At 43.1% G+C, this 20,909-nt stretch overlaps 1 protein-coding gene across 2 annotated transcripts in view; it reads right to left on the minus strand.

The window, feature by feature from the left end:
* Positions 1-20,580, minus strand: part of acss3 (acyl-CoA synthetase short chain family member 3) — a 36,105-nt gene extending 15,525 nt beyond the window's left edge. The window contains exons 1-9 of one of the 2 annotated variants that reach the window (XM_080022510.1): positions 20,128-20,580; positions 15,987-16,131; positions 15,693-15,881; positions 14,979-15,113; positions 12,938-13,078; positions 12,009-12,089; positions 10,699-10,794; positions 7,299-7,450; positions 3,629-3,732 (exon numbers count right to left, since the gene is read on the minus strand). In XM_080022510.1, coding sequence (XP_079878636.1) covers positions 3,629-3,732; positions 7,299-7,450; positions 10,699-10,794; positions 12,009-12,089; positions 12,938-13,078; positions 14,979-15,113; positions 15,693-15,881; positions 15,987-16,131; positions 20,128-20,468 — 1,384 coding nt within the window. In that variant the 5' untranslated portion in view covers positions 20,469-20,580. Of the gene's footprint in view, positions 1-3,628; positions 3,733-7,298; positions 7,451-10,698; positions 10,795-12,008; positions 12,090-12,937; positions 13,079-14,978; positions 15,114-15,692; positions 15,887-15,986; positions 16,132-20,127 lie in introns of both variants that reach the window. The other variant, XM_080022509.1, reaches the window with a different exon arrangement.
* Positions 20,581-20,909: the final 329 nt, after the last annotated feature.

The raw sequence follows: 20,909 nt of genomic DNA on the forward strand, positions 1-20,909 counted from the left end.
ACTGTTAAGCCACAGGCAACACAGTTGGGATAACGTGTCCCCCGGATCAGGATGCACATCCACGGATCTGGCCGCCGAACCTGTCCGAGGGAAAAAAACCCTGCATGGCACGGTGGTGCGAATCCCACCTGGGGTGCAGTAGGCACCGTGCTCAGGTGGATTATCTCCCATTTAGGGGCCTTTCTGTGTGGAGTTTACATGTTCTAGTCGTGCATGCATAGGTCTCCCAGAATATAAAAAAGGACCCAAATGCAAAATATGCAACACACCCTCCTGTCCCTGCCCCCGACATGGATCTACACCTGGAATTGGTCCCCGGGCACCATGGAAGTGAGGGCTACTCACTGCTCCTGGCTGCCCCCTAGAGGGTGGACGGCTGGGGTGGGAGAGTGCATTCACACCTGTGAGACGAATAAAACACTCTTCCTTCGCAGAGATGTTTGCTTGTCCAGCATCGATCTTCCAGGATATTTACAAAAAACCTGCCAGGCTTCTTATAGCGCTGTCGTCTGCACATTCATCATAATTTGCCGGTACTAGGGGAGGACTGTAGAACGAGAAAAGGGGAGGATGTTGTGAGGGGGAGGATGTGAGATGGCTCACTGCCAGGATACCAGCCTCCGGTCCAAGGGGCTAATGGGGTGTCGGCCATTCAAAAGTCATTACAGACCATAACTCGGGGGGGGGGGGGAGCAACAGCAATAACATACCTCATAATCCAGAAACCACAACAGAGCGATCAAGCAATTGTGATCTGCAGAAACAAGATGTTTTGCAATTTCGTCCAAGTGTCAAACGTCAAAATGTCCAAAAAAGCTCCAGTTCCCTTTCCTAGGGCTGAGAGATATAGACGAAAATCGAATATCCTGCTTTTTTTTGGTGACGACTTTCAAGATATTATGGGGATGGCTATTGGTGGTTTGATCCGATATTTACAGAAAAAGGAATATTTGCGGAACCATGATTACTAATGTGGCAATTATGGCCGAAGAGGTACAGGCGTCCATGAAGTTCCAAAAAAATTGCTTTTTAACTATAATAATCCCAGACAATACCTCGTCTCTTATCACAAAGTTAATATGACATTGATCGAGCACCCCGCCCTACCCTTCACTGTAGTAGATAAAGAAGTGCTGAAGTGTTTTTTTGGTCAAGGTTACAGTCTGGCTATTTAAATTATAACTTGACAATTTTTCATACTCCTCAACTTTATACTGGATACTTTGAAAATGGAGTACAGCGGTAATTAGGTGAGGAAGTCCATAGTGATGCTACTAAGCACTTTCAATGGAATTAGCACTTCACGGGCACATGGCTAAGCCCACGGCCCTGTAATATAACACGAGCCCAGGGGATTAATAAAACGAGAAAAGTGTAATAAACTGCGCTTCACAGTGTCAGCCGTCTTAGGCGGAACGATCATTTTGTGGAGATGTGCCTTTTTCCAAGGAACAAGTTAATGCCAATGGCTCAATAAAATACAACCTAGACCCCATCATTAGTTCTCTCACGACAAGTTTAGTCCAAACCGGGCCCCAAATACTGCGTGAAAAGGGAACGTGCAAATACAGTTGATACTCGGAAAGCAGTTAAGCTTCTCACATCACTCCTCGATATGCGATATATATACTGTAAAAGAAATAGCAACTTAATCCTGTAAGACCAACTAACCCAACTGTGTTCCGTGGAATTTCAATTGATTATCTGTGATAATAAAAAAATTAATAAATTATAAATAACTGTAAAATATAACTCTACTCTGTACTTTCAGAAACAGGAGGAGAGGCGTCCTACCAGTCTGCCACCAGTGGAACTCATGTCTTATTTTATTGGTTTTCTTTAGTTGTTTTATTTAGCTTCATGGGTTATTTAGTTATGGTTCAAAGTATTTGTGCATATCATATCATGTACAGCTCAACCCTTTTGATGCATATTTGATATTCACGAAAAGGGTTGAGCTGGTTTTTTTTTTTTAAAGAAGTAACACTCCTATAAATAACACATTAAAGCAAAACTATGTTACTTTTTTACCTAAAAATAACAGTTTCAACATTATTTTGATGGTACACTGACTTGTAATATGGAGAACACCACCTCTTTCATTCCCACCCATCCCCCCCGAACACCAGTTCCTGCACTATGTAACTTCTATGTTCGGGTACAAAACCACGGGTAAAGTGCGTTACACTTTACAGCACTATGTCACTTCCTCGATGTTTGGCTCCGGTACATTACCGTTTTCTTACCTGTAAAACGTATTTTTAAAAAACAATACTTGTCCGGGATTTCAGAAAATCTCCAGTAATAATGCTCATACTAAATGTAGGCACTCCACCTTCCGAAGGCGCGGCTGAGATGGGCTACCTGTGCACCCACACCTCTCATTGCGCCACAGGGTTTGTTTCACCCTCTGACAAAACAGACCCTGAGCCGATCTGCCAGGCCGAGCACATCTGGTACGCACACCTCAGTCCAAGGCTCCAGGGGAGCCGTGGGGCGCTGTAACCCAGGTGTACATTATATCTGCGTTTGCAACATAAACTGAAACGTGACCGATCAGGTTCAAATTTGTCCGGTAAAATAAACTATTTTTGGGACACCGGACCGAGTTTTACAACAGTGGTGTTAAGTGCTACGGCACTCAGAAACATTAAGGCCAAATCAAAAATACCAAAAGCTAGAAAGTGCTGCTTTAACTATTTCCAATGTCTTGAATAAATTTGAACACTGTTCCCCCATCTTTTCCTCATTTTTGTATTTAGAGAACTTTGAGAAGAAGAACAATCTTTAATCGTCCCACAGCACACCACACTACAACACATGCACGCACACACACGCGCACGCACATGCTTTGGATGGTGGCCGGTGAAATGAGGCCTCTGCGTTTAACCCATCCTGGCTTGTCCTTCCTCCTGATCTTCCCTGATTTTCCCCTTCGGGAAATAAAGTACAATCTGACCTTTTTCTTTAACGGTAAGAATTCCAGATGGGTGTGCATCTTTCTCAACCCCATCACAACACATTACAACTGCTTCGTTCAAGTTTTTAAAGATCACAAGGTAACCTTATCTTAGACCCTGTACCTTCTTGAACACTCACACCCGTCTAAGCTCCACCTCTATTCGCTACTCAACAATAAGAGATGCACAGCATCAAGGTGGATGGTCGTGCCTTTGATTTGAGCGACACCCTCTGCAACCGAGCTGCAAAGGTCGTGCTGATGTGATGCATTATCTGCTGCAGTAGTCCTAGTATGTAGAGGCCTTGAAAAGGCTATTTTAGAAAACGATTGTGGATTGTTGCCGGCAAAAATGATTGCCATGGCTGTCAGGGGCCAACATTGCAGCGCTGCCATATTCCTACATCTGTGCCAAATCAGACCAATTGTCTTGCTTCACCACCCCACTATAACTGGACCATATAATTAGATTGAATAAGTGCAACATTCCGTATGATCCGTATGATTATCTTCATAATAAATAATTAAAAAATCCCCCAGCCTCATCTCAAGCCCTTTCTTTGCACCCCTCAAGATCTACACAATTATGCGTAGTGGGGTTCAAATTATAAATAACTGTACAAATAATTCTGCTCTGTACTTCCACAAACAGGAGGAGAGGCGTCCTACCAGTCTGCCACCAGTGGTCCAGGATGGGGACTCCAAAGCTCCTCTTGGCCCACTCCAGGGTCTCCACGTCGCAGCGCTCTCCAGCCAGGAATAGAGAGCGCAGCCTGGGGAGGACACGGAGGGCCAAGTCAATCAAGATCCTCATGAAGGAAATGCAACACACCTACTCCATCAATGCCATTGAATTTTGGTAAGAAAAACAGCTTTACGTTTTAGGAATGAGTTAGTTTCAGTTAGTTAGCTAGGTAGGAATTAGGTTAGCTGTTATTTTGGGTTTAGAAACTTTTGTGCATGATCTCCGGGTGCTCTGCAAAGACATTTCACTGCATATACGTATGAAAGTATGTATATGTTTGTGACAATTCAACCTCTTGAAATCTTGAAATCTGTGTTAATCACCAGATGAATGTTAGGTGCCATAACGACTTAATTGGAAAAAGTAAGAAAATATGTTTGATTCTCCAATCAGATCCGCTCCAAGGTTACGAAGTTCTGCTTTCTAAATTCTGTAAGGGCCTTCCCACCCCAAGCAGGATATCAGCTTTTCCCACTTTATTCCGTATAGGTTGAGAGATGAGACCTTTTTTTTTTTTTTAAGAATTAGCTCACGTACCCTTCGCCTAACCTAATTACCACATGTGTCTAAGTTATTTGAATGCTATCTTTCCCCCCATCATTCTAGTCTCTTGTCAGCTGCTATTTTATTCTACTTTGAGGACATTACTCTTAACAGGATCATTCAGCGGTTACACATGTCTGCTGGGGTGTGATAGCTCTGACCCTTGCGCTCCGTGGTACTGGTTGCTCATACAATTGGTGAACCGAGATTTTCCAAATTTTCTACCATTGCAGTTGTCATAAATGTTAGTATGGAGTATGTTTACTGCCCCAAAATGCAAATGCATCCCTGTGCCTCTCAATTCACAATGGATCTCTGCCGTTTGACAGATTCTGCCCTTCAAGTTGTTTGGTTGACTAAACACCCTGTACCTACATGAAGAAAAACCCAAGCACAAGCCCTTGACCACGATGCCGAGAGTTTACTGTTCCCAATTGAGATTATGTCTGGCTTCTCACTGTTCGAAGTGTTGCATGTGCTGTGAATAGAAATTCAAAAGCAAAAATGTCCTCAAGGCCTTGGGCAATTCATGCGTCACAGAGTTCTCCATCCACCCTACCACATGGCGAGGGTCTGGGGTGACCCTTTGACTCTTGAAGTCCTTGACTTTTGGGGATGGAGCATTTTACTTGCCAACAGCAATAACAACTTGATGAGATTGAACCGGGCTCAAAGGAGCTATGTTCAGGGGTCCCCAGAGTCCTTCGGCAGATATTAAAGAGCCGACGACCTATTTGCTCCAGGTTTCTATGCCTAGGCTCTTGTCTACCCCCCAGAGAAAACGCTTTTTATTTTCCTGCAAGATTTGGTGGAGAAAACCCTGCCCAATTTCTCCATGCCTTGACCTTTGAGGAAGCAACTAGATGAGAAAATTCTCGGAGTAGGGGCTTTCTGGCGAAATGGCCTTGTGCTACACGCCATAAACCCAGAGATTGCCATCACGCCAATGCTGATCCTGTGGGGTCAACACGAGGGTCTTCGTCAGAGAAACAATGGGTAACGATAACAACCTAACAGGACATTGAATTATTGCTTGGGGGGGGCTTTCATTTATTTTGAGCTCCTTGGTAGCTGTTGTTGAAAAGACGCTGAAGTTGAACTCGGTCACTGCTTGGATAAGTTGTTCAAGCAAAACCTAGAGGTGTTGCGACAGGCGTTTCCCCATGCTGCGAGTACTCCAAACGCAAACTGCCGGCAGAGCATCTACTGCCTTGTCGCACCGCCGCTATGTGTGCTTGCAAGGCTCCCGAACAATTTGTGCAAAGCGAACAAACCTTTTTTGAAAGGACTCAGGAGTCACTTTGGCCAATGAGTGTTTGTTGTTTCATTCGTGGCGTTCGCCGAGTCTGAATCGTACCGCTGTGTGTTTACACCAACTCAATCAAACAAAGGAAGAGTGAACACACTCTTAGCCGGTGACTCATCGAAGAACCGTCAAGCACCTTTCATCACAGGTCCTTACATTCCGGGGTGACAAGTAATACCGCTCAAGCGCGTTGATAACAGTGACGGTGTTAAAGTCTGGAGCAACCCCAATAGACGGCGGTTACCTTGCTATTTTAATCCATAACATCTGTGACCTTTTTTGACCTGTTTTCTGAGACGTCTGGACACATCAACCCACTTCTTCCATTATTTTGGAGCCAGAACCCCTGATCATATGTGCTGCAACACATTTTAGCCTATAAGCAAAGGATTGAGGCCAAATAAGAATCTTTCTGACTGTACTGGTCGCTGGATTTTCCATGGAGGGACCACCACATGGATTATATGATAAACTTATCTTGCAAACCCATTCAGCTAAATAAACTATTAAAATTATATCAATCAAATATTAATATAGTCAGACATCGGTCCTGCGACCACTTGTGCATATGAGGTGACCCCAAGGTTGATTAGTACTAGGATTATCATGCACACGCGCGCACACACACACACACACACACACACACACACACACACACACACACACACACACACACACACACACACACACACACACACACACACACACACACACACACACACACACACACACACACACACACACACACGCGCGCGCACATGGTGAGTGTGAATATGCTTTACAGAGAAATACAATCAAAGAAAATATATAAAATGTCTGTGCAATCATAAGAACAGTCAGTGCAGAATAAACTAATATCAGCATACAGAACACACTCAGGTCCACTGCCTGTGGACCTGAGAGTTCTTGCTGGTTCGTGTGTGATGAGTAAATATAATTAAAATGTCTACGTTCCAATTATGTTCCAATCATCTATAACAGTAAATGGTTCTTCGTTATAAAGGTGGAGGTGTATTATTATTATTATTATTATTATTATTTAAACTGGAGGACTGGCATTAAAAAAACAAAAGACAACAATTGCGATTCGGCAATTAAAATGTCCTGGCCCCGTGACCATCGGGCCTAATTGAACATTCCAAGTGCACTTTTCTGGGCAGCGATCAGAAGCTAGCAACTAAATGGTGGTCCAGACATCAAACCGCGATGGAGGAAATGAAACTATATTTTATATTTCCACCGCCGGGTACCCGCCTCATGACACAGGGGCATGTTTTCTGCTGCACTGCAGGGAATTGCAGAGGGAGAGAAAGGGAGCTGTGTAACTTCACGAGCATTTCACTCAGACACAAAAGGGAAAAGGATCAATTTCAATACAGTTTGAGGCAATAAAATGATACACATGATAATAACACGCTAAAGCTTTTACCGGATTCGGTAAAAGAAACCCCCTTCCCACATCTCACTCAAATATTTAACTACTGTGCGCCTGAGTCCAGCCAAGTGTTGGGAGGACTCGAGGTAAACCAACGCTGTGATAAATATCTTTTATTTCCTTTCCTTTCAAGCTAGATCTGACCAAGACAGTAGTCCAAACATTGTGTCTAGTGGGCTTTAATACGGTTGCACTGCAGCAACCCAGTACCTTTTTCTACCCTTCCTCCATCCACGAACAGATCGCTCACTTTTTGCATCACTAGAGAAGTCTCCAGCGGCTAAATAAAAACAAGAAAGCCCTGCTGTACCTGGTGAGGGGGTAGCTCCGCCCTATGGCGGCGTGGGGGTCCTGCTGGCGGATGGCTCGCAATGCGGTGGGCGCCGTGAACATGGAGGAGGCTCCGTGCTCCGACATGACGCGGAAGAACGCCCCCGGGTCCGGCGTCCCCACCGGCTTCCCCTTTAAAAACACACCAGGACACATGGAAACAAACTTACCCCATTATACTCGGTTTACCATACACACACATACAGTATATATACACTGACATATTTTCATTGTTTTGAGCACACAGTGCTGCTTCTTTCAGTACAACACAGAATATTATATATATATATATACATATATATATATATATATATATATATATATATATATATATACACATACACACACACACACACAGTATATAAAATCAACCAGCCATGACCTTGAAAAACATCACCACCTCTCTTCCTTTGACGAAGGCTTAGACCAGCGGTGCCATGCCATTGTTCCGACAGCCCATTATTCGGAAACCCCAAAAGTCCGGCAAAATGCCCCATCATGTCCTATTGGATGTGGACGACACCCCAACCCTAACCATCTCTACCTTATAGCTAAACTTAACCATCTCTACCTTATACCTAAACTTAACCATCTCTACCTTATAGCTAAACTTAACCATCTCTACCTTATAGCTAAACTTAACCATCTCTACCTTATAGCTTAACTTAACCATCTCTACCTTATAGCTAAACTTAACCATCTCTACCTTATACCTAAACTTAACCATCTCTACCTTATACCTAAACTTAACCATCTCTACCTTATACCTAAACTTAACCATCTCAAACCTTATACCTAAACTTAACCATCTCTAACCTTATACCTAAACTTAACCACCTCTAACCTTATACCTAAACTTAACCACCTCTAACCTTATACCTAAACTTAACCATCTTTAACCTTATACCTAAACTTAACCATCTCTACCTTATACCTAAACTTAACCACCTCTAACCTTATACCTAAACTTAACCACCTCTAACCTTATACCTAAACTTAACCACCTCTAACCTTATACCTAAACTTAACCATCTCTACCTTATACCTAAACTTAACCACCTCTAACCTTATACCTAAACTTAACCATCTCTAACCTTATACCTAAACTTAACCATCTCTACCTTTTACCTAAACTTAACCACCTCTAACCTTATACCTAAACTTAACCACCTCTAACCTTATACCTAAACTTAACCACCTCTAACCTTATACCTAAACTTAACCATCTCTACCTTTTACCTAAACTTAACCACCTCTAACCTTATACCTAAACTTAACCACCTCTAACCTTATACCTAAACTTAACCACCTCTAACCTTATACCTAAACTTAACCACCTCTAACCTTATACCTAAACTTAACCACCTCTAACCTTATACCTAAACTTAACCATCTCTACCTTTTACCTAAACTTAACCACCTCTAACCTTATACCTAAACTTAACCACCTCTAACCTTATACCTAAACTTAACCACCTCTAACCTTATACCTAAACTTAACCACCTCTAACCTTATACCTAAACTTGACCACCTCTAACCTTATACCTAAACTTAACCATCTCTACCTTTTACCTAAACTTAACCACCTCTAACCTTATACCTAAACTTAACCACCTCTAACCTTATACCTAAACTTAACCATCTCTACCTTATAGCTAAACTTAACCATCTCTACCTTATACCTAAACTTAACCACCTCTAACCTTATACCTAAACTTAACCACCTCTAACCTTATACCTAAACTTAACCATCTCTACCTTTTACCTAAACTTAACCATCTCTACCTTATACCTAAACTTAACCACCTCTACCTTATACCTAAACTTAACCATCTCTACCTTATACCTAAACTTAACCATCTCTACCTTATACCTAAACTTAACCATCTCTACCTTATACCTAAACTTAACCACCTCTAACCTTATACCTAAACTTAACCACCTCTAACCTTATACCTAAACTTAACCATCTCTACCTTATACCTAAACTTAACCACCTCTAACCTTATACCTAAACTTAACCATCTCTAACCTTATACCTAAACTTAACCATCTCTACCTTTTACCTAAACTTAACCACCTCTAACCTTATACCTAAACTTAACCACCTCTAACCTTATACCTAAACTTAACCACCTCTAACCTTATACCTAAACTCAACCACCTCTAACCTTATACCTAAACTTAACCACCTCTAACCTTATACCTAAACTTAACCACCTCTAACCTTATACCTAAACTCAACCACCTCTAACCCGACATTTTACCGACTATGGGGCTTTCGGAATAATGGGTCGTCGGAACAACGGGCAGTCCTCAGACCAGCCTGCAAAAACCACTACTCAATATGTCCAAGTCTCAATCATTGTGCCACAAACCCTAAATAGTTATATTGCATGAGAATGTCAATAAAATATTTCTTATCGATTTCCTCGGGGAGTTTCCGTATTGCACACAGTTAATTCACTGTGAATGTTCCCGCACCCAGCGACGTCTCTTCGCGTTGGCTGAAGGGAAGGATTACGCCTTTCGGAAGCCTTAAAGCAATGCATATATTTCTTAAGATCAAAACAGGCTTTGGCAGAACATACAGCACTGAACTGTACAGTTTACACAAATTGGTATTATTGGACTGCTTATATGAAATGTATGGTTATTTTCCAAGCCCGCCGTCTAGGCTACGAATATCAGGACTGTAATTTGAACATCCACGGTGTGTTTCCCGGTTTGTATCTCCATGAGTAAAGTGGCACCTCCTGTAGTGCTTAACAGGTTTGACAGGTCAGACAATATTTCCTGAGCCGACACACATTATTTAGCGGCATAAATATCTCCACAGCCATCAGCTGAATGGGTTCTGATTTGTCACAGGTGACGGCAATTTCTATTTTATTTTCCATATTCCTGCAGTACAAGATCTTCTCAGCCGTGAACAGTGGCAAATTAATATTTATAGCAAAGGGTGTTTGAAATGCACGGCGGGGCAGGCGTTCCGACAGACGGCCGCGAGAAAGTCTTGGCAAAAGATGAAACATTCAGGTGCGGCCACGGCGCGGAATGATTTTTGCATGAGCGCAAAACTGCAAAACAAACAAACAAACAAACAAAAAAAACAAAGCCGTGCTGCAGCGAGCGTCTGACATTCCAGGGAATTTGACCGGGCCGTCCCCGTAGTAGTCGGGCAGAGCGGCATATTTATTCTCACATAAGTATTTGTCTCTGTTTATTTATTCATTTGAAAAATAAATAGATAAGTGGAATAAAGGTCGGAAAAGACAAACTGCCCGGGGCCACAGTCGATCAATCGATCATTGCGGGGAAAGAGAGGACGGACGGAGCCGGCTGAAGGGCAGGCATACGGGCGGGAAACGTATGGTACCTCGTACAGGACGGTGGTGTTGCCGTGCAGCAGCGGGCCGTAGCAGATGTAGGAGTGGCCGACCACCCAGCCAAGGTCCGACGCTGCCCACCACACCTGGAATGTAGATGAGAGATAAAGATGGATCCTCCTTATATTGTTAAAAACATTCTCTCACACACACACACACACACACACACACACACACACACACACACACACACACACACACACACACACACACACACACACACACACACACACACACACACACACACACACACACACTGTGAATTGCTGATACAGCGGTTTATTGGCCATTTTTTTGGTATTCTGCATACTGACTTTATTTTGCTTGTTTATAGTGCTTTTTAAGGTTCATTGTTTCATCCCATTTTTTTCCCCATCAGTTTATTTCTTAAAATAGTTTATTATTTGTGATGTTGTTTTTCTCGTTTGCCATTCATTTTTTGGTTTATTTTATGATTAAGTTTTAGGTCGACTGTCCATTGCAATTTTTTAATGTTCATTTTTTTTATATATATATATTTTTTTAAAGAGGACCTATTATGCTCCTTTTTACACAAGTTAATAAGTCTCTGAGGTCCCCAAAACATGTTTTCGAAGGGTTTTTTTCCTGAAAATACCACTCAGATTATGCATCCCAGCCATTCTAACATGCCTTTATAACCCTCTTCACGGACAGTTGGTATTAATTACTCTTTTTTAAAGATTTGTGCTGGTCTTCCCAGCGGCGCTTGTTATTCTCTATGTTATATCTCTTCAGATGGGGGGGCGGGTCTAATGCTGCAAAAGCCCCACTTGATGTAGGGAGGGGCTGAAAATCTCCATGGCTTTTTTCCCCACGTTTTCTGAAATACGCAGCTCACAAAAAACTGACTGAAGTTGTCTTATAACACAGTTTTTGTGTAAGTAGGCCCATCAGAGACCCAAATGTATGTGCACAAACACTGAAAAGTGAGTTATTCATAATAGGTCCCATTTAAGGTTATTTGTAATGTTAGTGTTATTTTATTGTGGAATTTTTGGTTTACCAAATTTATTTTTTTTTGGGGGGTATTTTTTATCTTTATTGCATGTTGCCATTTTTTCTATTTTACTTACTATATTACTTTATTGTTATTGCCTATTGTTTTTGATGTGAGTTGCTGTAACACCGCAATTTCCCTCCCAGTATAAATAAAGTATCTACTGTACCTAAACCGACCTATCCATCTATCCATCTATCTATCTCGTCCGGTGATCACATATTCCGCCTTGTAATAGATGTCACGGTTAGAACACAGACGTGAGATGCTTTATTGTCTCACCTCTCCAGGACGGAGGCCGTAAATACTTGACATGGTCCATTTCAGCATCACGGCGTAGCCCGCCGTGTCTCGCACGATGCCCTGGAGAGGAAAAACCCAAAGTGAACCAGGCCGGAGACAGGTAGCGCCGCCAGGCAACAACAAGCAAAACAAAATAAACCAAAACAGCTTGGCAATGTGGAAAATTCAAAATGACAATAATCATAGGGAGTATTACACAGCATAAACAGGTGCAGACAAAAACTAGTACTCACTCACGATTCTAAATGCAGCTGTGACGGTGAGTCCTATTGAGTTTATTTGCCAATTTTCAGGACGCGTCCTGCATGAAATAAGTCTGACCGTTTTCCCTTCGTGAAGTGAGTTTTCAAAGCAGCGTGGGCCCACGAGCAGGGGCTCCAAAGATGCCAAACAGCCGACAACCCGGACCGCAGGAGCTCTGCTCACTTAAAAAAGAAACGAAGTGATTTCCCAGCATCCGCGGAGGCATTCATTAGGACCGCCCGAGGCCACAAGCGGCACGGTCCGTTTCACTCTGGTCGAGCAGATGGACCGTTCCTTTTAAGTCCTCGTCAGACGGGAGGCGGCGGGATGGGGGAGGACGGGGGCTATTCCTCTGCTGTTTGAACACACCTGAGGGGGGGGGGGGGGGGCCGGCGTTCAGGGTTAGGGCGCCTGCCGTTGAAACGCCGCGGCGTCTGCGTGCTCAGGTTGAACCTGAGCTGCACGGTGGAATGCCCAAAGCAGAGGAGATTCCCCACATTTCAGTCACTCTGCTTTCAGAATAAAAGTCCTAACTAGTAATGCATCCGGTGAGACCTTAAGCCCGAGATATTGATAAGTGTGTCGGCTGGGTTAGAGTCCAGAAGACCAAGTGGGTGTAGGTTTGAGATGAGATGTACTGTCGGTTTGATGGAGATTGGCTTCACCTTGGGCGTTCCCGTGGTCCCCGAGGTGTAGAGTACGTAGAGAGGGTGGTCGGACGGCACCGGGACGCAGTCGTGGGGCCGGGCGGTGGCCATCTCTTCTTCCCAGTCCAGGGACACCTCCCGGCTCATGGACACCCTTTCCTGGAGCACAAAATAGACATAGAGCTAGAGCTAGACACAGAGCTATAGCTAGCCATAGAGCTAGACATAGACCTAGACATAGAGCTAGACAGACCTAGAGCTAGACAGATATAGAGCTGGACATAAAGCTAGACATAGAGCTAGGCATAAGGTTAGGTATAAAGGTAGCTATAGAGATAGACAGACATAGAGCTCGACAGACACAGAGCTAGACAGACACAGAGCTAGACATAGAGCTAGACAGACAGAGCAAGATATGGCGCTAGACATAGAGCTAGAGAGACACAGAGCTACGGTAGAGCTAGACATAGAACTAGACAGACAGAACTGGACATAGAGCTAGACAAACATAGAGCTAGACATAGAGCTAGACATAGAGCTCGACAAACATAGAGCTAGACATAGAGCTAGACCGACAGAGCTAGGCAGACATAGAGCTGGGCAGACAGAGCGAGAATTACAGCTAGATATAGAGCTAGAGCTAGACATGGAGCTAGACATAGAGCTAGACGAACATAGAGCTAGACATAGAGCTAGGCATAAAGGTAGACAGCCATAGAGCTAGACATAGAGCTAGGCATAAAGGTAGACAGCCATAGAGCTAGACCGACAGAGCTAGGCAGACATAGAGCTCTGCAGACATAGAGCTGGGCAGACATAGAGCTCTGCAGACATAGAGCTGGGCAGACATAGAGCTCTGCAGACATAGACCTAGGCAGACAGAGCGAGAATTACAGCTAGATACAGAGCTAGAGCTAGACATGGAGCTAGACAGACATAGAGCTACAGTAGAGCTAGACATAGACCAATGGAGGCACTTCGACCTCCTTTCTGCTTGTTATTCTCCATCAGTTTTGTCTCCTTAGTTCAATAAAACCTGAGGCAAAGCTCTGGCTGTGACCTGCTGAGGTTTTTCAGAAAGCCCGAGCTTCAGATCAGAAATTCATTTGATATTCGCGTCCAATTTTGAGGCATCGTAAAAAATAAAAAAATAAAAATAAAAAGTTAAAATCTTAAACTCGCCCAAAGAAAGTAAATAAGGGAAACAAAAAAAAGCCAACCCAAGGTGATACCTGGCTTCGCGGAGTCTTTCATGTTTCAATGCGTGTTCATGGAAGCGTGTCCTCTATCTCGCCGCTCCCGGAGATCGCAATAATTGACAAGAGGGCGCTGAGCAATATTCAAAGGGGTTCTTCACGCCAGAGATATTTCTAATACCAATTTCCAATGAATATATTTAGAATAAGATCATCGACGAGATCATACCTTCTGATACTGTGTGAACCACTGAAATGCATATTTACATTTCCACCCATTCGCCCTCTTTGACTTAGAGTATGCCCTTCTGCCGTCACCTGACTTCCCTTTTTGTTTCAGCGGCAGGACACAAAATGTCAATACAGACATTGGCTTATACCCAAGTGAAAATTCTGTGTACAAAAGTCTGTTCTCTGATAGTATATGACATTTTGTGGTGTGCTTATGAATACACCAGTAACACACTAAAGTTGTGTTAAACTGAAACCACTTGCGTTAAACTAAGTGTGCTAGAGTTTGTACTTAGGAAGTGATTAAATATACTAAAGTACATCTTTCATGTATTATTGGGTACTTTTGATGGCCAAAATATGACACGTTTACAAAGCATAGACATTAGTCTGGGTCATGTTTCTATATTCTTTTTATAAGTTTACTTATTAATGTCGACTAATACTGAAGCAGTATTTTGAATTACTACATAAAAGCACCAAAAATAAACAAAAACCTCAAGTATACTCACAAAAAAATTACAGATGGGTACAGATGTGCTTTCAACACGCTTAAGATACAAAAAATACACTTTCGGAAAAATATACTTGTTTTTTCCCCACTGTGGTATATTTCATTTCCTGGGTCCTACCGTGTTAGATCTGTTGTAGATGAGGACCTTGCAGGGCTGGTGGGAGCTCAGCTCCAAGGCCTTCTCCACCAGAGGAATGTAGTCCACCCTCCGGCCCGGCTCGATGCCGAACGATGCCGTCACCATCATCTTCGGCTGAGACGCAAAACGATCGCATCATAGTCGAAAATTCGATCAATCGACAGTTGAAATTGTTTGAAAATTTTAGAAGCTGTGTTCAGGATGGGGGTGTGTGGTGCTTCAAGCTCAGGCCTCCTTACACCAAAGCAATATCAGCATAAGCACTGATAGGTCATATAGGTTAAACAAACTCCATTTGCCAATAGTTTACAGGCAGGAGCCAATGTTTCCTCTTGGTTTTCTTGAGCGTATAAACACTCAAACGGGGGTCTTTAAAACGGCAGTCAGAAGTGTTTTGAAAATATCAGTGTGATTAGACACTGAAACAGTTACCCATTTTCTAGTGTTGGAAAGATTAGATATTCTATATATCTATATATAATTTCTATATTTTATTTTTGGATACATTTTAATTATTTTTGTTTATTATATATTTTAATTTTAACAAAATATTTAGATATTTATTAAATTTTCTTATATATTTTTTATATTATTATTATTTTATTTTTTTACATTTCCGTTAAAAAAGGTTTAAAATGTTTAGAATGGCCTTGCCAATCACACTGAAACAACAAAACTATGGCCTGCACTAACCTTTGCGTGACTGATGCGGACGGAGAGCTCTTTGGGGGCGAAGCCGCCAAAGATGAGGCTGTGGGGGGCGCCGATCCTGGCGCAGGCCAGCATGGTGAACATGGCCTGGGGAACCATGGGCATGTAGATGACCACCAGGTCGCCTTTTCTCACCCCGCTCTTCACCAGGACGCCGGCTAGCCTGGAAACCTGCACTGAAACACAGGGAACGCGAGAGGCCAGGCACACACGTTGGAACGCGACACAAAGTTAGCCTCGACACCAAAACCGGCCAACCAGTGGAACGCTGTTAACCTGGTGCTGGAGTTCCCTGAACGTGACGATCTGTTTGGTTTGGGTCACCGGGCTGTCGTAGATGATGGCCGCTTGGTCTCCACGGCCGCTCTCCACGTGATGGTCCACCGCGTTGTAGCACATGTTCAGCTTTCCCCCCACAAACCTGAAAAAGAATAAAATCGGTTCACTGATTGCCATGGAGAAATGTGTCCTCTGCATTTGACCCATCGCAGCGGTCAAGGAGCCGCGGGCAGCCACGGCACGGCACCAACTCAAAATCTACAGCCGATGCCTTGCTCAAGGGCACTGGCGAGAGTGTGTTAGCCTTACATCAGTGCTTCCGCCAGTCGACCCCGTTGCTCCGAACCCGCCACACGCGCCTCCATTGAACATTATGGTTTGGAGCGCGTCGCTTGAACTCCTCTGGGTTCCTTGGTGTGACGCGCCGCTCGTCAAGGTCACATTATGGTCGCTCAGCCAATCAGATAAAAGAGACGGGTCATAAAAGTTTTCACTATCGATAACGTTCGGTTCACACAAACATGTAACATGTGAAAAGTATATGAAAAGTGATGAGGGATAGATGAGGTTAGTTTACCGAAAACCCCAAAGTCAGCGCCGATCGAAATCGTGTTTTTTCCAAGAAAAATAATAAAAATTTAAAAAATGCCTAGGATGCCTATTGATCTGTCCTTCCGATCAAGCATTAAGCAACACTCTACACTATTTTATTTTATTTTTTTAACTTAAAATACACCGACTAGTAATGTGGAGAATGGCACCTATTTTACTCCACCTCTTCTTACTCCCTAATTCCCTTATTGAACAAAACAAAAAAAGCACCGTGCGTAACGGGGACACTCTCAGCATCACTCTCTTATACCCCCCCGTTCCCGGCCCCCACTTTTCTGGGGGAAGCACGCTAACATGCACGTCTTCAGTGTGGGAAGGAACCACGTGGACACGGGGAGATCATGCAAACTCCACACACAAAGAACCCCAGCCGGGTCTGAAGCCAGAACCTTCTGGGGCAAAAGCGCTAACAGCTGGCCATGACGGCAGACAAAAAGAGCTGCAACCACTGAAGATGACAAAATAGATCTACCCTTTCGCCCCCAATCAGCCGGCACAACGCACAGCACTAGGACGAAATATAAGTCGGCTCGACAATAAAAAGTCATTTTGACAGGCTTCACTGGGATGAAGAGTGGCGAGGAGGACGAGGAGCAGATGGTGTCTGGGATCTCGCTGCTTTTGGAACAGACCGGGACTTTATGCCATGCGGCTCATTAGCCGTGTCCTTCATATTTAAAGGTTCAAGACGCTTGGTCATTCCCTCTCTGGATGTTTGTAGGACTTCAAACTTTTTAATGCCGGCGCTGATGACGGACCCTTTTCAGAGCGGACATTTTGACATGCGAGGGAAGGGTAAACGCGGTTGAAGACAGTGACATTTCTCTGTTTGATGGAGGTGCTACTGTGAACCAGGTGTTAACTTCAGCTTTGTTTGACAACACATTATTCATTGTATTTTACAATGTTTTTACATTGTCCTAAATTTTTATAGGATATAGTTGTATGGTATAAAATTGTAGTCTTTCATATGTTTTGTATTAGATGTATTTGAAATTCCTATTCATTTTTTCCAAATTTGTATTATTTAACCATTCACCAATCATTTACTTCAGCATTACATGATATTCCCCTGTGCTGCTGTAACACCTGTATCAATAAAAAATAAAAAAACAATCTTATTTATACAGTACACACCAAAATGGCTGCTGTGAAAACAGCATTAATTACATACAGCGGCTGTACTCAACCGCACCTCAGTTTAGGAGCCACATTAACTAAAAATTTTCACAAGAGCCAAATATTTGAAAGGTCGCTTAAAACGGCACTTGAAAATAATCGCCTCGTAATATCTTACTAAGGAAAGAAAAGCATGATGTATGCAATGATTGCAATTACCATCGGCATATTATTACCATGTTTTTATTACCAGCTTCTTGCTAAGATTGTTTTCCCACTGTCACACGGATTTTCTCGCACGCTGCAAAAGAGCGCTAGGACCGGTTGCGCCGCGCTCACATCGATTATGACAGATGGCAAACTGGAAGTTACGAGACTCTCGAATCAGAATCAGAATCAGAATAGTCTTTATTGCCAAGTAAGTTTACACAAACAAGGAATTTGTCTTGGTGTTCGGTGCAAACATGAAACATATATATGAGAATACAGTATGTAAAATAAGGCTGTTTTTTTTTTTTGTTTTTTTTTTATTAAATAAAGCTGTACAGTTTGTGCAGGAATGTGCAAATGACTCAATGACTACTTAGACTCTACTGCACACGTCTGCTGCGGGTGCCGGCTTTTTGCGCCGCGGCGGTAGATGCCGTGTTCTCTGGTTAAATGGCTCAAATAAAAACCGTAGATTGACATGAAAGTTGTTTTTTCTATTTATTACTTGCATGGAGGCTGTTGTGGTGCTTGTAGCGAGGATAACCGATGGAGGATTTGGACACGGTGGTCTCGTGTGGCATGGTTGGTCCGATGATTAGTTGTGGCTCGAGTTTATTACTTATATTTGGTAATAATATAATTAAATACAAATAATTAACAATAAAATTGTCAGTGGAAACCAGGTGATCAGCCAATGATCATTCAGTTAACCGATAATTGATCAGTACCAGGAAACAGATCTCTATCGATGCACTCTCTCAAACGAAGCCGTCATAGGTTGATGTGGTGAATGGGAAATTCAGTTTTGAATACTGCAGACAATGTCTCAGATACAATTTATTGAAATACTCTTAGAATTTTATTTTTTGTTTTAAAATTACATTTAAAGAGCAGTAACTAGTCATAAAAGAGCCACATGCGGCTCACAAGCCGCGGGTTGAGTATCATTGATATGAAGTGCTGTATACTGTGTTTATGGACGTGACCGTAAACACAAAGTTATGGGGGTCAAATACCAATTTGAATAAATAAAAAAAGATAAAAAGGCAAAGAAGTGGCAATACATAAGATTATCTGTTTTTCTGTGTGGATTGCACTGGAAGTCCCAGAATTCCATTCAAAACTGAAACTTATTTTGTTTTTCAACATTGGGGTTTAGCCTCCTTCGCTCAAAATGCATTCACCTTGGCTGCCTTTCACATCTTGTGCGACCCAGCCACCAACACCGGAAAGCAGCATACAGATGAGCACATGCATAGTGCAAAGCCATTAAATGTCTGTAGTGGCAGCGAGACAAAAAGTTTAAAATATTATATATATATATATATATATATATATATATATATATATAATATTTTCCGACAAAATAATCTTATGGCTTACTACGGTGGACCTGAGAGCTCAACACACTGCAACTTAAGAAAACACGTGCAAACGGACGTATCACAAGCAAATTATTAAAAACACAACCGCATTAACAGAAAATACAACCGCCTTAACAGAAAACACAACCGCCTTAACAGAAAACACAACCGCCTTAACAGAAAACACAACCGCCTTAAACGAAAACACGGCAGCTGCGGTTGTGTTTTCTGTTAATGCGGTTGTGATTTATGTCAATGAGGTTGTGTTTTATGTCAATGCGGTTGTGATTCATGTCAATGCGGTTGTGATTCCTGTTCGTGCGGCTGTGATTCCTCAAGATTTTATTTATTTGTCACATACATATACATACTTCCATACATATATGCAGTGAAATGTAATAAGGATTCCTGTTAATGCAGTTGTCTTTCCTGTTAGTGCGGTTGTGTTTCCTCTTAGTGCGGTTGTGTTTCCTGTTAATGAGGTTGTGTTTTTTTGTTAATGTGATCGTGCTTTCTGTTCATGCGGTGGTGCTTCCTCTTAACGCAGTTGTGGTTTCTGTTAATGCGCTTGTGGTTCGTCTCTCTGCATTTGTTTTCTCAAATTGCAGTGGGTTGAGCTCTCAGGGCCACCGTAGATTACCACTTTAAAAAGTTTAAAACATTGGGAAGGGGATCGACTTACTCCTGCTGTACAGACGTGTTACTATGTTTTCAAAGTATTTGCCTAAACAACAACAAACACTGCTTAAAGTAGCTGCGGCGCAGCAGATGCCTTATGAGTGGATCCGTGGGATGACAGGGACCGCGTGGTGCGCCATTCCACCACTACTTACCACCGTGGGAAGACCGGATCCTCGGCGCGCAGGGTTTCGGTCCACGGCTCGAACCACCGGACGTTGTGTCCCACGTCGCCCCAGAACTCCCGCGGGCGGTCCCTGGCGGAGCAGAAGGCATCCTCGTACCTGGAGGCGCGGGAGCTGGACTTCCTGCGGGACGGCTGCTGCGGGAGCACCGGCCGCGCCGCCCCCGCGCCGACCCGGGCGGGTGCGTGGGAAATCGGCCCGCACCGTGAGCGTGGTTCTCCCCACGGGCGGCGACCCGTGCCAAGCAGCCGCCTGGCCCGCGACGGGGCAGAGCGGGTGAAAGCGGGGACCCCGTGCAGGAGCAGGTTCATTGTTCCCCGGGTTCAAGGATTTGCCCGCAGCAAGAGCGAAAGGCGGTTCGTGGGTTGGGCCGACAGTCATCTGGGGGCCGGGGCAGGGGCCGCGTTTCACTCTCAACTGGATGTGGTTCCTTCAGGAGGCGCATTGGAGCCCCCTACACCGCAACACTCCACTAGGTCTGCATGTATGCAGAGGAAAATAATGAATAAATAGCATTTTTTATATATTTATATTATATACATGTGTTATGTTTTGTTTATATTTATAAAAATAAATATGTAAATATTACAAACACTATATATATTATTCGTTTCAAGAAGGTGTAAAGGTGTACATGGGTTACTCAAGTGAATACACACAGTTTTATACTTACTGTACTGTATGTCTGATGTATCCGACTTTTAATATTTTCAATATATATTTCATATATATTTCAGATAAATAATTTATAT

The sequence above is a fragment of the Zeus faber genome (assembly GCF_960531495.2).
Source record: "Zeus faber genome assembly, chromosome: 21".
Classification (NCBI taxonomy): domain Eukaryota; kingdom Metazoa; phylum Chordata; class Actinopteri; order Zeiformes; family Zeidae; genus Zeus; species Zeus faber.